The sequence below is a fragment of the Sciurus vulgaris genome (assembly GCF_902686455.1).
Source record: "Sciurus vulgaris genome assembly, chromosome: 13".
In the NCBI taxonomy this organism is placed as follows: domain Eukaryota; kingdom Metazoa; phylum Chordata; class Mammalia; order Rodentia; family Sciuridae; genus Sciurus; species Sciurus vulgaris.
This window is the reverse complement of record NC_136474.1, coordinates 17,537,718-17,554,932: the sequence shown is the minus strand read 5'-3', so window position 1 is coordinate 17,554,932 and position 17,215 is coordinate 17,537,718. Positions and strand designations below refer to the sequence as shown.

At 42.6% G+C, this 17,215-nt stretch overlaps 1 protein-coding gene across 7 annotated transcripts in view; it reads left to right on the top strand.

The window, feature by feature from the left end:
* The window catches only part of SLC35D2 (solute carrier family 35 member D2), a 51,930-nt gene that overhangs the window by 28,003 nt on the left and 6,712 nt on the right, over positions 1 to 17,215 (top strand). For 5 of the 7 annotated variants that reach the window (XM_079108884.1, XM_079108885.1, XM_079108889.1 and 2 more), the window contains exons 7-9: positions 1,339 to 1,441; positions 2,541 to 2,633; positions 9,678 to 9,745. In XM_079108884.1, the coding sequence (XP_078965010.1) occupies positions 1,339 to 1,441; positions 2,541 to 2,633; positions 9,678 to 9,745 (264 nt within the window). The remainder of the gene's footprint in view (positions 1 to 1,338; positions 1,442 to 2,540; positions 2,634 to 9,677; positions 9,746 to 17,215) is intronic. The other 2 variants (XM_079108886.1, XM_079108890.1) reach the window with 1 other exon arrangement.

The window sequence follows — 17,215 nt, the reverse complement described above, 5'->3', positions numbered from 1 at the left end:
AGCAAATATATGATTTAATTTGCATCCAGATTTTGATGCCGTTTCACCTTTCTATTGTGTTCCCTTTGGTTAGAGATGATCTTATTTTGATATTGAAGGGGAGTTCAAATATGCCATTGCACAATAGGCCACCTTGGGGTACAGGTGATTTTGAGCTAATGGCAATTGGGAACCAACAGAATCTGCAAAGCCAGGCATGGATTCCTTTGTGGAGGTGGGCCCCTTCCCCACCCGGAGAGAGGAGAGAGCCCAGGCACCGGCACCGCGGCGAGTCCCTCTGGTCAAACCCTAAACAGCCTTTCTCGTCCGTTATTCCCTCGTATATTTCCTAGTCACCTACACACACACACACACACACACACACACACACACACACACACACACACAAATTGTATTCTTTTTTTCCTGTTAACCTGTATTTGATCTGTTAAATTAGCCAGACTCAGCCAGTTGTGGTGGCCACAGCTCCTTGGGAGACTGAGGCAGGAGGATTGCTTGAGCCCAGGAGTTTGAGGCTCGCCTGGGCAACTTAGTGGAATCCTGCCAATCAATCAATACATACATGCATACGTTAATTCACACATTTATACATTCATTCATTCACAGGCCACCAGGTACTGAACCTAAGAGGGTAGAGGAAACATTTCTCTTCCCTGGAAGTTTATATTTATGAATTATGACCTGAGCCTGGTATTGTCTGTAAGGATGAAGTGGAGGTGTGTGAATCACATAATGTATCTGTTACTGTTCTCTGTCTAATCCCTGTCATATCCCCCAAACATTTTTATACTGCCATTATTTTTTAAAAATATTGTTTCAAAACCATGGGAATAAAGAAGCCTCAGAAGAGTTTCCTGGGCACGTGGATATCTGCCTTGTCCTTTTGATGGACCAGGGACTGTTTAGGCAGCAGATGGAAGTGCCTTGTCCTCATACAGCCCTCTTGCCCAGTCACTCCCCAGCTGTCCCACTGGGGTGTACCCTGGGGATGGCCCTGTTGACTGCAATAAGCAAAGCCATTGGTGGGTCTGTCCCTTAGAAAAGTCAGGGCTCACCAGTTATCATGCTGATTTCCAGACAGAAAAGAAAGGGCCCCCAGGAGGTTAAAGTCCTTGGCTGTAAGTTGAAGCCACCTGATTAGCTGGTTTTGTTTTTGTCTGGAAGCAAATAAAAATTAACCATTCTCCAGCAGAGAAGGGAAAATGTGCCACAGAAATATTGTTAGGCTGCTACCGGCATTGGACGTGGCTCTGATTAGGAAAAGGAAAAGCAGGCAGGCTTTGAGGGCAGGAGAGGAGCTTCTGAGTAACCCACCTCCCTTTCCGTTCTCCCTTCCAGGTCTGACCTTGCTTTTAACCTGGAAGGCTACATCATTGTATTCTTAAATGATATCTTCACAGCAGCGAATGGAGTATACACCAAGCAGAAAATGGACCCAAAGGTACCAGATCTTCCCTCCCAGGGCTGTAGGCTTTACCACCTGGCCTCCAAGATGATGTGAAAAATGGAAATGAATCGGTACAGTTGGCACGTTACTTAATTTATGCAATAAGAGGAATCGGTGACTCATTTCCTCAATTATCTTCTCTGCGTATGTTTTTGTTACTCCCAGTTTTGGAGAATTGGGGGCGACATGAGAGGAGGGGAAAGGACGGAGTGAGAGGCACAGTCAGAATGTGCAGGCAGTTTGCCCGGCACCTCTATCCCTTATCAGCACCGTCATCAGTGACCACGGCCGGCCGAGTCGGGATAGGGCACTTGTTTTGTGACTTTGAACCTTAGCCTCTCCACACCTGCTTTCCTCTCCTCTGACCTGGCAGACTGGAAAGGATCCTGTCAGGTCCTGCAGCAGGAGCTGCCTCCTCTGATCCCAGGAGCAGGGGCCCAGGCTGGCCTGGCTCTGCCCACGTGGAGGCCCCAGCTGTTCCAGGATCTGAGAGGGTGAGCGCGTCTGCCCTTCCTCCTGGTTCTTTGTGTTGAATGAGGGAGACCCCTCTCACGGGCTCCTTTCATGAGCCTTTTTTTTTTTTTTTTTTTAAAAATCTGTATGGCCATTTGTTTCTTTGGGTTTTACAAAAACATGTTTGTTGCCTTTTGAAAAACCACAATAGGTCACCCTTGTTTGGTGGTGAGATGTGTGGCCACTTCTGCAGAAGGAAATACCGGCAGGTTCTTCAGTGGAGACTGGCAGATGTTTTAAAGGAGTTGTTTATGTTAACATTGTTTATCTACTTTGTTCTCATTTTGATTAACATGCTTTAAACAAGAAATGCTCATACACTGAGGATGCCAGAGATGGGTGCCTTTTCTTTTCATCCACCTTGTCTGTAGTTTTTGGTGTAAAACAAATATTTACTCTGAAATCATAGTACAATTGAAATGGAGCATTTTCCGTTGGAAATTTGCTGAAAATATTCCAGTAAAGAATTGGTCAGAATGCATGTTCTAACTGTGGGTAAATATGTAGTTCTATAAATAGCTGCAGGAAATTTAATGCTTTGTAATTCTAAAATTCAGTGGGGTTTTCTTTGTTTTTGTAGGAACTAGGGAAATATGGGGTGCTTTTCTATAATGCCTGCTTCATGATTATTCCAACTCTAATTATTAGTGTCTCCACCGGAGACCTTCAACAGGTAAGTTGGTAGTAGTCATGTAACTTTACTTAGCCATCTTTTAGAATTTTAATATTTAACATTTGGTACTCACTGAAATTAAAAAAAAAAAAAAAAAATAGTAAAGATAGCTAGGATTACCAGGAAGGTACATAGAGTGTTATGTTTGAGAGCTGGGCGTGGTGCCATGCACCCATAGCCCCTGCTACTCTGGAGGCTGAGGTGGGAGGAACAGCCCAGGAGTTCAAGACCAGCCTGGGCAACAGAGTGAGAGTCCATCTCAAAAACAGAACAAAAAGAAAATCAAAAGCTGTTTGATTTGCCTGGTGTTTAATACCTTTGGTCCCGTCCCTGCATTGGCATTTACCTTCAGACATGCAGGAGGTGGCCGGCGCTAGTGGACAGGGACTCAGGACTTGAAAATTTTTGGAAAACAGCAATCCAAATCTGAGTTTGAGTCCTCCTTTGCTGGTGGGAGGGTCCCTGGGAAAGCTTAAGAAGGAAATTTCCTTAGGAAGAAACTTTTGATAGTTTAAAAATGGGCTTATTTGTTATTTTTATCATGGACATTTTGAAACATACACAAATTAAGGAGAATAATTCCACAAAGTGTCATCTCTCCGTCACCTAGCTTCCTGGCGTTTCGCTATGCTGATTCTATCTTTTCCCGCCTCTGCAGTATTTTAAAAGAAACCCCAGACATCATACCATTTTTACATCTAAACCTTCCAGGGTCTGCATTTGACTGTTGAAAGGTCTTGTTCTTTCTGAATTTGCCCTGCTTAACTTAGCTACTGTGCTTTCATGCAAGACAAATAAAACAGGTACAGGTCCAGTGTTTCTGTCCGAATATCCGAGTCCGAAATAGAAACACTCCAGAATGTAAAACTTTTTGAGTGCCAACTGCAACACCACAAGTGGAAAATTTCACACCCAAATCTCTTGTGATGGGTCACAGTAAAAATGTAGGCACACTAAAAATATTGCATAAATTACCTTCAGGCTACATGTGAATGAGGTATATATATATATAAAACACATGTGAATTTCATGTTAGACTTGGGTCCCATTCCCAAGATGTCTTAGTAATTTTTGCAGATATGCACATTTTAAATTTTTTTAAAGATTAGAAATCTGAAGCACTTCTGGTCCTAAGCATTTCAGATAAGGGATGCTCAGTCACTAGACAGGTATCAGGCCCACTGGGAAGGAGAGGACAGGTTTCCCAGGGAGTGACCACTCCCCACGTTAACATTCATAATGGCAGCCTCCAGGGTCACATGCTGTGACCCAGAAATAAGTTGTGAGTCCCACAACTTCTATGATTTTTTTTTTTTTTTTTTTTTGGTACCAGGGATTGAACCCAGGGGTGCTTAACCTCTGAGCCACATCCCCAGCCCTTTTTATATTTTATTTAGAGACCAGGTCTTGCTGAGTTGCTCAGGGCCTCACTAAGTTGCTGAAGCTGGTTCTGAACTCTTGATCCTCCTGTCTCAGCCTCCTGAGCTGCAGGGATGACAGGAGAGTGTCACCATGCCTGGCCAGCTTCAGTGACTTCTGCCCGTATCTGAGAGGTGATGTTTAAGTTCATGTAGGAAATGAGGTGTGGTGGTAAAATCACATCAGGTGCCTCTACTCACCAACCCACTTCTGGCCAGGCGTTAACTCTCCCCTTGCTGGACTGGGGGTGGCCGGTTCAGGGGACTTCTGTGCAGCAGCTGTTTTCCCATAGACAGAACAGTTCTTCTGTGTGTAACAATGAGCATGGTCATTGAAGTTAATCACATTTGCAGCCCTTTTGACTCCGAAGGACTCTGGGTGGCTGCAGGCTCTGGACTCCTGGGGTTAGATGGCCAGTCTTATTGTTCTTCCTTCAGCTACACTTTCTCATTAGACAGTTCTCCCAGAAGTTGGAAACTACAGAAGGGCTTGGTAGTCAAATCCCCAGGGATGAACGGCCATTTCCACGCGTTTATATGAAAACCCACCAAGAGGCACCATTTTGCTGAAGAGCTCTCTGTTTTGGGTAACGGGAACATTGTGTGAACCTGGGACTCACTGTGAGTTCAGAGTGTTGGAAGATAGAGCAAGTTCCTCCCCTCCCAGTGCCTCTCTAGCAGGACAAGATGTCTGAAAACACAATGTCTTTTTTACCCATCATTAGTCCATTTTAAACCAAGTTCAATGTCGGCAACCTTACACAAAATTATGAATTCTCAACAAAGTGGTCCTGGTGGCGTGTCTATTTCAGTATAGAAATGAGTTTTTCTTTTGAATCACTGGAATTTATCTGTTCTGAAATTCTGGTGTCTTATAGCTGTTTCAGAGAGATTTTTATTTCTAGGAATAAAAATGTACAGACTCAAGCTGGGGATATGGCTCAGTGGTAGAGTGCTTGCCTTGCGGGCATGAGGCCTGTGGGTTTGATCCTTTGCGTGGAAAAAAAAAAAAAAGTCTAGAAAGTCTTACAAACTCTTAGAACACCTATTTGGGACTAAAAGCATATTTTCCTGTAGGAACAACGTGATGAATGATGGAATGATCAGAACCTGAGTTTTGGGTACCTTATGGGTAAAATGGCCTAGGCGTGTCACTTACTGCTTCTACAGGAATGTGTGTCCCACATCCGAATCCTTGACTTCTAAACTTGTAGCATGGTCACATGCTTGTGATGATTGTCATGCGCAATTCTTGCAGTTTCTCGTGTGCTGCTGTTACTGAGGATAGTTAATATTTATCGAGGAACTCAGATCAGACATGTTTCAAAGCATTGTTCATGAATACCTCATGGCCTTCCCAGAACCACCCTCAGAAGAGAAAGGACTGCTGTCAACCCCATTTTATAGCAAGGAACTTCGGGCTTAGCATTTAAGAAACTTCCCAAGAACAGCAGGTGATAGATCAGGCCCTCTGGCCCTAGAAACACAGTCTTAGCTGTCATGTCAGGTATTTTATTTGGATATGTAAAGCATTTGTGTGTTTTTCTCCTTCACGTGCAGCAGCTACAATCTAATAACCATTTGTGTCTTATGAAGTACGAGGCCTGGCATATGCAAATAGTCCTTGTCTCTTCTTTTTCACTAGATTCAAGTCATTAATTAATTTTGAGATGGGGTCTTGCTACGTTGCCCCGACTGGTGTCAAACTCCTGGGCTCAAATGATTCTCCTGCTTTAGCCTCCTGAGAGGCTGGGACTTCAGGTGCGTGCCACCGTACCTGGCTAGTCCCAGTCTCAACGTGGTTTGATTTTGGTACTTTGCAGTGATGTGAAAGCGCTGTTCACTCAGGAGGAACCATACGTGACATTTTGTGTTTTGTTCTTCTATACTAGTGCTGGTGTGGTGTGGTCCTCTCTCCAGATGTTGGGCAGAGGCGCTGAGCCACTGCTTCCCTTAGCCACACACGTGATCACACAATGGAGCAGGGTTAGTGTCAGACAATTTCATCCAACTATAGGCTAAATGTAAGTGTTCTGAGCACGTTTAAGGAAGGCCAGGCTAAGCTCCGACTTCCAGGAGGTTAGTGTTTTAAAATGCATTTTTGGCTTATGATATATTCAACTGAAGTGGGGTGGGTTGGGAGTGACCCAATGGTAAGTCAAGGAGCATCTGAAATTTGTTAAATCCTGACATTCAGGAAGAATATTCTCCTCTTATTCTGTCTTGTGTTGGAAAACCCCAATATTTACCCGGTCTTGCCCCTTCCCTTTGATGGACCCCGAAGATTTCAAATATAACCTTCCTTATGTAGCTTAGTGCTTAGTTTTCACTGAAATTCCAGATGGACCAAAGAACTCAATATATAGGTTTACTGTTAATAAAAATTATAATAAAATGGAATATATAACTGTAAAAGAAGCTCAGTGGTAGTGTACTTGCCTGGCATGCATGAGGTACTAGGTTTGATCCTCTGCAGCACATAGAAATAAATAATAAAAATAAAGGTATTGTGTCCATCTATAACTAAAAGAGAGAGAGAGAGAGAGAGAGAGAGAGAGAGAGAGAGAGAGAGAGAGAGAAATCTTTCTTTCTATAAAATGATAGTGGGGGGCTGGGGATATAGCTCAGTTGGTAGAGTGCTTGCCTCCCAAGCACAAGGCCCTAGGTTTAATCCCCAGCACTGAAAAAAAAAAAAAAAAAGAAGACAAATATTTAAAAACTTTTAATTTATGATGAAATTCAAAGTAAAAAATATGACTATATTTTAATTTTAAAATATCCAATGAGATGTGCCAAAAAGATGCAAGATATGTACTATAATCCGGAAGAAAAATGTGAGCCACCCGAGGCAGAGACTGGTGAGATTTTCACCAGGGATGTTGCTCTTTGTTCGTTGAGATCAACGAACGGCTTTAATGGATCACCTTGACCAAGGCTAAGTCCACTTTAGACTCTGAGCCAAGTCCAGTGACAACGTGAGCTCGTGCACGCTGGTGGGCGAGCCTACCGTGTGAAGTTCCATCTGCCCAGTTGGGTGTAACTGAACTGAAGACCGATGGATGAGACAGAAGAAAATGTTCGCTCTTCTTTTTAATGGAAGGAGAAAGTGATTGAGTCATTTTTCCTGGTTGACTGGGAGGAGGAAGGAGGCAGAGGGCCAGAGGTAGTGGCCGACCTTGCGTGTGACTCGCTGCTCTGGAGGTTCAGTCCCGACTTGGATTCACACACTCCCTAGATCTGTCAGCAGTGCCTTGGCTCCAGCTCTGATCCATGAGGCCGGAGAGGACAGCTCCTCTTGTTAACATGTCAGGCCCTTGGAAAACACTCATGAGCGAGCTTTGCTTGGTCATTTGAATCCCTGCAGTAGGTTCAGAGTGCATCTCGTGTACTGGAGTGGATGCAGAAGGGTGAAAAGACACAGAGTGCACAATGAAGAAGAGTCACATTCCAACATGTACCAACTGCAACAGTAAGTCTAAAGAAAGAAGTACTTTATTATTACTCATCTTTAATTATTTCCCGTTTTAAAGTAATTGTCATGCTGTATTATTTCTTCAAATGCCCAACAGTACAGCACTGTTATTATTTATTTTATTTTTGTGGTACTGGGCGTTGAACCCAGGGCTTCATGCCGGCTAGGTAAGTGCTTGACCCCTGAGCTACTTTCCCAACCCTTTATTTACTTACTTTCGTGGTGCTGGGGATCAAACCCAGGGCCTCAGCTGGGTGTGGTGGCACATGCCTGTAATCCCAGCAGTTCCGGAGGCTGAGGCAGGAGGATCACAAGTTCAAAGCCAGCCTCAGCAACTTAGTGAGGCACTAAAACAACTTAGTGAGACCCTGTCTCAAAATAAAATTTAAAAAGGGCTGGGGATGTGGCTCAGGTGTTAGGTGCTCATGGGTTTAATCCCCGGAACCAAAACAAAAACAACAATAAAACACCCCAGGGCCTCAAGCGTGCTAGGCAAGCACCCTACCACTGAGCTACATCCCCATCCCCTTATTTTTATTTATTTTGAGACAGGTTCTTGTTAAGTTGCCCAGGCGGGCCTAGAATCTATTATCCTCCTGCCTTAGCCTCCCAAGTAGCTGGGATTAAAGGCATGTGCCACCATGCCCACTCAGCCTCATTATAACCAAAGAAACAAAACTCAAACCTATAGAAACTGAGGCTGGCAAAGCGTCGACATGCCTAGCGCTTCGCATGCTAAGCTTGTGCTTTACCACTGAGCTGCACCCCAGGCTCCCAAGCAGGCATTAAAAAGTTTTGTTTTTTAATGATGGAAACTTGAAACACATGGAGAACTTTAGAGTATAAACTCCATGTGCCCAGTTGCAACCATTATCAGTGCTTAAAGTCTACCTTTTCCTTTTGTTTTCATTTAAACATTTTTATGGTGCATTATAATTAAACACAAGCCAGAGATTCGTTGTCATGTGTTCCTACACACACACACACACACACACAGTGTAACAATGTAACTTGGCCTCTTCTGTCCCCCAGGATTTCCCATTTCCTTGGTCCCCAGCTCCCTGGTCTCCTTCCTCCATTCTGCTGGTCTCCCTTCTATTTTTTATGGGATCCCTCCTTTTTAACCCTTTTTCTACCTAGCTTCCACATATGAGAGAAAACCTACGCCCTTGCCTTTCTGCGTTTTTGTATATCTTTTGGATAGGAGGCGGGGGCGGAGTATTACCAATGAATCAATGCCTGCAAAGCGTGACAAGGCTGTACCAATTGGAGGTTTTAATTGTTTAAAAATTTGAATAACAACTTGAAACCCTATTTAAATAGTTTTAGATGATGCAGTTACTAAAACTTGGCTAACAGTCTTACTCTGAACGTGAACAGGACTTCGCTCTAAGCATGTTATGTACATGCTCATGTACAGTCTTGAGTCACCTTAAGATCGGGTTTGAGCCTGGTGAGATGGCACACGCATGTCATTGCAGCGACTCGGGAGGCTGAGGCAGGAGGACTGCAAGTTCAAAGCCAGTCTCAGCAAATTAGGGAGGCCCTAAGCAACTTAAGCCTGCCTCAAAATAAAAAGTGAAAAGGGCTGGGACGTGGCTGAGTGGTTAAGTGCCCTGGGTTCAGTCCCTGCTCAAAAAAAAAAAAAAAAAAAAAAAAAAAAAAAAAATCTGTGGATGCAGGCAAGGGAAAAATCATCAATAAAATACTCCTTCTTATTGGCACCTGTCATTTCGAGAGGGTTGTTTAAACTTGTCTACTGTCTTCTTCACTCCAATTATTTGATTGCAAATCCTAGTTCACTTGTTCATGATGTAAATTCTTGAAAACAGTCTGTGAACTTAAACTTTTCTTGCTGATATTACTGATTTTTTTGAACTTGCCACCAGTGAAGTTCAATTTCATTCCATCCTCACATCAACCTGTGGAGGAAGGCTTTTTCTCAGATTTCCCATTCTGTAAAATGAACCCAAGGTTCAGGGAGGGAAGTAGATTTGTCTTTGTCACATAACTCATGTGACCTCGTACTTTTAAAATTGGATTTTCTTTTTGGAAAGATGGTTTTTGTACCCAGACACGCCGTCTGGGCAAAGTAACAGGTTTGAACTGCAATGGCATTAATCTAATCATTGGTTTCTATCTTTTTAATAATAGGCTACTGAATTCAACCAGTGGAAGAATATCCTGTTCGTCATGCAGTTTCTTCTTTCCTGTTTTTTGGGGTAAGAAACCACAGATAAGTACAAGTGTTGGTCAATGCTGTCTCTTGACAAGTCAAATCTTGTCTCTCTTCTTCTGTCAGAATCCCTTTGACCAGGTTTCTCCATTTCTCTAGAAAGTCCATTCTGTTCCCTGTACCACAGGTTTTGCATTTGCAGACTCAACCAACCAAAGGTGCATAGAAAATACTTGGAAAAATTGAGTCTATACTGATCATGATCAACTTTTCATTTTTGTCGTTATTTTCTAAGCAATTCAGTTTAAGTATTCACGTTGTATTTACATTGTCTTAGGCATTGTAAGTGACCTAGAGATGTTTAAAGTACATGGGAGGATGGGCAGAGGTTTTATAAAAACGTTCCACCATTTTCCGTAAGGGACTTGGCATCTGTGGATGTTGGTATCCACAGGGGTCTTGGAACCAATGCTCTGCAGGTACGAGGATCCTGCAGCAAAGGGGTTGACCACAATCAGGACACTGAGAGCTCAGTCCAAAAGGCCAGAAGCAAGCACTAAACTGTTCTGACTTTGAAAGTCATGCTGATATCACATTCAACCCCCAAATATGACATTGCCTATTCATTTCTGAAGGTTCATCTGAAATGAAGTCAGCTGACATCTCAAGTTCATTGTCAGGTCTTTGTCTTTGTCACCATGACCTGGTTTTCCAAGAGCCATTCCTCGCATAAATATACAGCAGTGACATTTCCTCTAGGCTGTACTGGCGGTATTCAGGGACGTTTCAGAGGAGAGATGTCCAGGCTGCCCTGGGACCTCATGTGTCCTTTCAAATCTTCTGAAAACTTGGAAGCTTCCTGTGCATGAGTATTAAAGTAAATTATTAGTAAATAATTCAAGTAGGGTAAAAGAATAGACAGGAAACATCAGCAATACCCCTTCTTCCCCTTCTCTAGCTGTGCAGTTTTCCCCTTGAGAGAAGTAAGCCAGGCTCCACGTACACAGGAATCCGTCTCAGCCCATATGGAAAGGGTCTTTCAATTACTGTCTCAGGGATTATTCATCAAAAGGATTTTTCCTATGAAGAAAGATGAATATGCCCTTTATTTTTAATTTTTAATTTTTTACCACAAATACTACAATTTTCATTATGTGTAAATGGACTAAGACAATTCATGATTTCTTTGATCAGCACTTTAATTCTCAAACTTGATTGTAATTACATCTAGTATTGTTGTACGAGAAGCATTCATGTGTATCTTCCATTCATTAATTCTCTCTTTAACTGTGTCTAATTTAATGTTTATCCTGTTATTGAAGTTTTTAATTTTAAGTATTTTATATTCTGTTTATAAAAGTGCCACAGATATTTTTTCCTCAAACTTATCTATTCATTCCTAACATTCTTTCACTAGTGATCTTTGTGATTATACTTTTTCTTTTTTAGAAAAGTTTTTTTGTAGTTGTTGATGGACCTTTATTCATTTACACACGGTGCTGAGAATCAAACCCAGTGCCTCACTCATGCTAGGCAAGTGCTCTACCGCTGAGCTACAGCCCCAGCCCCTACCTTTTATTTTTTGAAATGTTACACATATAGTTATTTTATATTCTGTGTCAGATGATTCCAGTACGTGGAGTTCTGGTCTAGGTCTTCTCCTCTGCCCCCCATTTTTAAATTGATACATTATGGTTGTACATGTCGTGGGATTTGTTCTTACGTATCTGTACGTGCACACACAACATGTCTATTCTTTTGCCCTACTTGAATTATTTACTAATAATTTACTTTAATAACAATATAATTTGACCAATATCACTCCCCAACATTTTCTCCTCCCTCACCACCTCCTGCCCCTTGGTCTCTTTCCTCTTTGATTTTCATGAGATCCACCCTCCATCTTTCTTTTCTTTTCCTCTCTAGCTTCTGCATATGAGAGGAAACATATAACCCTTAAGCTTCTGAATTTGACTTATTCAGTGGTCTCTAGTTCCATGCATTTTCCTGCAAATGACAGAATTTTATTTTTCTTTGTGGCTGAATAAAACTCCGTGTGTCACTACCACATTTTCTTTATCCGTTCATCTGTTGATGGACACCTAGGCCGGTTCTATAGTTTGTCTGTTGTGAATTGTGCTGCTGTGACCATGGGTAGCATGTATCACTGTAGTAAGATGACTTTAATTCTTCAGGATAAATACCGAGGAGTGGTACAGCTGGGTCATATGGTGGCTTTTGAGGAACCTCCATACTGATCTCTAATTTACAACCCTACAAACAGTGTAAAAGTGTTCCTTTTTATTTATGTCTTGCCAACATTTATTATTATTATTATTGGCTGGGGATTGAACCAGGGCCTTGTGCTTGCAAGGCAGGCACTCTACCAACTGAGCTATATCTCCAGCCCCATTTATTATTATTTATAGTCTTTAAAAATTTTTTTTCGGGCTGGGGAGATAGCTCAGTTGGTAGAGTGCCTGCCTTGCAAGCACAAGGCCCTGGTTCAATCCCCAGTACCCAAAAAAAAAATTTTCCCCATATATATGTGTGTGTATATATATATATATATATATTTTTTTTTTTTTTTTAAATTTCTTTGTAGTTGTAGATGGACAGCATGCCTTTATTTTAATGTGGTGCTAAGGACTGAACCCAGTGCCTAGGCAAGTGCTCTGCCACTGAGCCACAGCCCCAGCACCCCCCATATATTTTTTAATATATATTTTGTCAGATGTTGATTGACCTTTATTTTGTTCATTTATTTATATACGGTGCTAAGACTTGAACCTAGTGCCTCACCTGTGCTAGGTGCTCTGCCACTGAGCCCCAGCCCAGGCCCTTATTATTTATATTCTTCACGACTGCCATTCTGAAGGGTGTGAGATGAAATGTCAGTGTAGTTTAGGTTTGCATTTCCCTAATTGCTAATGATGTTCAGCATTTTTTCATGTTGTTGGCCCTTTGTATTTCTTCTTTTGAGAAGTGACTATTTAATTTTTCCATTTGATAACTGGGTTATTAGATTTTTTGAGTTCTTTGTGTATTGGAGGTACTAATTGCCTGTCAGAAGAGTAGCTAGCAAAGATTTTCTCCCATTTCGTGGGTTCTCTCTTCACATTCCTAACTGCTTCCTTTGCTGTGCAGAAGCTGTTTAATTCGATGCCATCTCCTTTATTAACTCTTGGAAATAATAACTCAGGAAATAATTTTCCTGAGCTTTAGGGGGTCCTGTTGAGGAAGTCGCCACCGGTGCCTACGTGCTGGAGTGTTGGCCCTATGTTTTCTTCTAGTAGTCGTATGGTTTCTCTTCTAATTCCTAGGTCTTTGATCAATTTTAAGTTGGCTTTTGTGCTGGGTGAGAGGTCAGGGTCCAGTTGCGTCCTTCTGCATACACATAACCAGTTTTCCCAGCTTTCGGTTAAAAGCGCTGTCTATTCTCCAGTGCATGTTTTGCCACCTTGTCACGGATCAGATGGAGGTGGGTGTGTTGGTTTGCCTGTGTGCACCGTTGGTCTCTGTGTCTGGTTTCTTCTCTTGCCGGTACCGTGCAGTTTCCGTCACTGTTGCTCTGTAGGATGTGTGTGTGACGCCCCCAGCGTTGCTCTTTTGGCTCAGCTTTGCATTGGCTCTTCTTTGTCCTTCATTCTTCCACGTGAGTTTTAGGACTGCTTTTTCTAGTTCCGTCAAGAATGTCATTAGTATTTTAATGGGAGTTGTATTAAATTTGCTTATTGCTTTTGGTAATATGGCCATCTTCATAATGTTAATTCTGCCTAACCACAAACATGGGGGGGGGTCTTTCCAGCGTCTTGTGTCTTTTCCAAATTCTTTCTTCAGTGTTTTTAGTTGTCACTGTAGAGGTCTTTCACCTCCTTGGTTAGATTCATTCCTAGGTGTTTTATTTAATTATTTATTCATTTTTTTTGAGGCTATTGTGAAAGGAGTTGTTTTCTTGACTTATTTCTGAGCAAAATTGTAGTGGGTATATAGGAAAGCTATAGATTTTTGTATGTCGATTTTGTAACCTGCTACTTTGCCAAATTTGTTTATTAGTTCTAGCAGTTTTTTGGTGGAATTCTTTGGTTCTTCTAGGTATAGGTTCATATCATCTGCAAGCAGTGATAATTTAACTTCTTCCTTTCCTATTTTTATCCCTTTTATTCCCTTGTCTTGCCTAATTACTCTGGCAAGAATTTCCAGCATTGTGTTAAATAGGAATGGTGAGGGTGGACATCCTTGACTTGAACCAGATTTTAAAGTAAATGCTTTCAGTATCTTCCCATTTACTATGAGGTTTTATCTTTGTTTGTTTGTTTGCTTTGGTACTAGGGATTGAACTCAGGGGTACTCAATCACTAAGCCACATCCCCAGCCCTATTTTGTATTTTATTTAGAGACAGGGTCTTGCTGAGTTGCTTAGTGCCTCACGATTGCTGAGGCTGGCTTTGAACTCATGATCCTCCCATCTTGGCCTCCTGAGCTGCTGGGATTATAGGCATGTGCCATGGCACCTGGCTGCACTGGTTTTTTTTTTTTTTTTTTTTAATAATGGTGAGGTAGGTTCCTTAAAGCTTCTTCAGTGTTTTTATCATGAATGGGTGATGAATTTGTCAAAGGCCTCCTCAGCAACTACTGAGATTACTAAATGATTTTTGGCCTTAATTTTGTGTTAATGTGATGAATTATATTTATTGATTTGTGTATATTAAAACATCCTTGCGTCTCTGGAATAAAACTAACTTGGTTGTGGTGTGTAATCTTAGTATGTTGTTGAACACAACTTGCTAACATTTATTAAGTATTTTTGCATGTAAGTTCACCAGGGATATAGGTCTGTAGTTTCTTTCCTTGATATGTCCTTATCTGATTTTGGTATGAGTGTGATTCTGGCTTCATAGAATGAATTTCCAGTATCTTCAGTTCTTGAGAAATTCAGCCTGCGTTTTTGTCTTAGGTACTTGTCATTGTTTGCTTTCCTTTGTGTTTGGTGACCTGTGGTTGTGAGCGTCTTGCTTCATCTCAATCAGTCCTGTGTCCTGAAACTGGGAATTTGAGAAACTTCCCTACAGGGACAAATTGATTTTGCTTTTACTTGTAGCCAGGGGTCACCTTGGGCTTGCCCAAGTCCAGCCACGCTGAGGGTCTGGCTCCGTGGCCCTCCCCACCTGGAGTGTGGACCTAGTCCCAGGTTCCAGATGGTGCTATTCCACCACGGTCCCTACCTTACGGTCCCTACCTTCCGATCCCCATCCTGTTCCTACTGTCTGCTTTATAAGGGGGTGACTCCCAAGACTGACAATGTCTCAAACTATGTGTCCTTTCCAGACATTGACTTTTCTGTAGTGGGAGGGTCCTTAGAGTACTTAGCCATTGCTGGAAGCATAAGTTAAATTAAATGTTTGTAGATTTCCCTGTTGTTGACTGAGACAGCATTTAACCTAGAAAAAAATAAAAGCCACATTTATGAGTTACCCTTTGTCAAACCATCTCTCTCTCTCTCTCTCTCTCTGTTTTACTCTTTGATTAAACAACAATAACAAAACCAAAAAGCCCAACTCCTACCACATAAACTCAGCCCAGTTTCTTGCCCTGACTGAGATTCTGGTCTTTTCTCATTTCATCATAAACTTGATAAGAAGCTTGTTGTTTGACTTGTACTTTACCATTTAATCATGGCATGTCAATCAGCTTTTTGTTGCTGTGCCCGGAATACCCAACAAGGACAACTTAGAGGAGGAAGAATGTATTTCGGCTCCTGGCTTCAGAGGTTCTGTCCATGGGCTGCCTCCACTGTCCTGGGCCCTAGGTGAAGTAGGACATCATGGTGGAAAGGGCTGGTGGAGGAGCTCTGCTCAGTTCAGGGCGGCTCGGGAGCAGAGAGAGAGTGGGAAGGGACCAGAGGGAAGCTGACCCTCCAGGGCAGCCCCTAGTGACCCACCTCCTCCAGCCAGGCCCAGCTGCCTACAGTTACCACTCAGTCCACTCAGACGAGGGTGGACTGGTTAGGTTCCAGCTCTCACGATCCGGTGAATATTCCTGCATGGACACAGGAGCCTTTTGGGGGATATTCCTCTCTAAACCAGAACACATGGCATGAAAGAAATCCAGAAGCAAGCCCTCTGAAGTCAGCCCCCCTCAGTGGGTAATGCGGTGGCAGGCCCTGCTATGAGCTGCCACTCAGGGGCTTGTCCCTCGGGGGCTGGACTCTGCTGTGTGTGAGACCATGCATTGCCCCCCCCCCCCCTTTACTAAGGGGCTTCTTAGAAAACAAGCACTCTCTCCGTCACAGTTATTAATTTACTATCAGTAGTCATTATACATGAAATGTCATGAAGGTATAGGTGTTGTAAATAGATCAGTGAACATGACAGAATCATTAACAATTCGGCTTTCCATCCAACTTTAAGGATAAAAACTAAATAGATGCCAGTTTTTGAAGTGGGTCTAGAGGAGACACTAAAATCATGGTGTCATTCCTTAGTTAAGGACCTGAATTGTGGAATCAGATGAATCAGATGATCTGGGTTTGAATTCTAGCTTTACCACTTATTATTAGTTGTGGGTTTTTAGGTAAGTTATGTAACCTCTCCAAGCCTCAGTTGTCTTATCTTTAAAATGAGCTAAAAGTACCTGATTCACTGGGATGAAGTTACATGAATTGAGTGATTTAATAGTAAAGATAATGTGCCGAACACATAGAATATGTCCAATAAGGAATGCTGGTTATTTGTTTTTTTTCTGTTTTTGGTACCAGGGATTGAACCCAGGGTGCTTAACAACTGACCACAATCCCAGCGCTTTTTCTATTTTATTTTGAGACAGGGTCTCTCTAGGTTGCTGAGGCTGGCTTTGAACTTGCCACCCCGCTGCCTCAGCCTCCCCAGCCAGGTTACAGGAGTATGTCCCCTCGTCCATTTTTGTTGTTACTCTTTCTCTTCCTGGAGGCGGCCTGCTGAGTTTGGTGTCCTCTCTCACTTGGGGCAGATCCGGCCCTACCTGTATATAGCCGTTTTTCTTCCCTCACACACACTTCACCCTCCGTGACTGCGTTTTCGTTCCGGGACTGCTGTGGGAGGAAGCTTTGATTTTGGCCTGGTGGGTTTTCCTTACAGATTCTCCAAGGCCACCGCCATGGGTCGGACTCTGCCTCTGCACCGCCCTGGAAGCCACTGCAAGCTTGACCACACCCTTGTGTTTGGGGGATGGGCTCAGCCTCTGGGTTCGTCTCACTGCTTTGAAGTTTGCATGTCAAACTTACTTTTTTCAACAACCAGACCTCTGTTCTCAGTTGAAAATATAATTAAAAAATTAGTGCACTTTAAAAAAGAGTACATTAAGGAGTCACTGACATGGTAAGAGGACCGATGTTTGATTTTCTTTTGATTTGTGGCAAAGGACTCAGTGTTGGGAAACAGCACCCGATGTGGTCAGGAGTTTGTAAAGACAGCCGATGGAGTTACCTGGAGTGAAGCTGCTTCAGGAGGGCGAACTGGATTATGGGAGGCAAGATGAC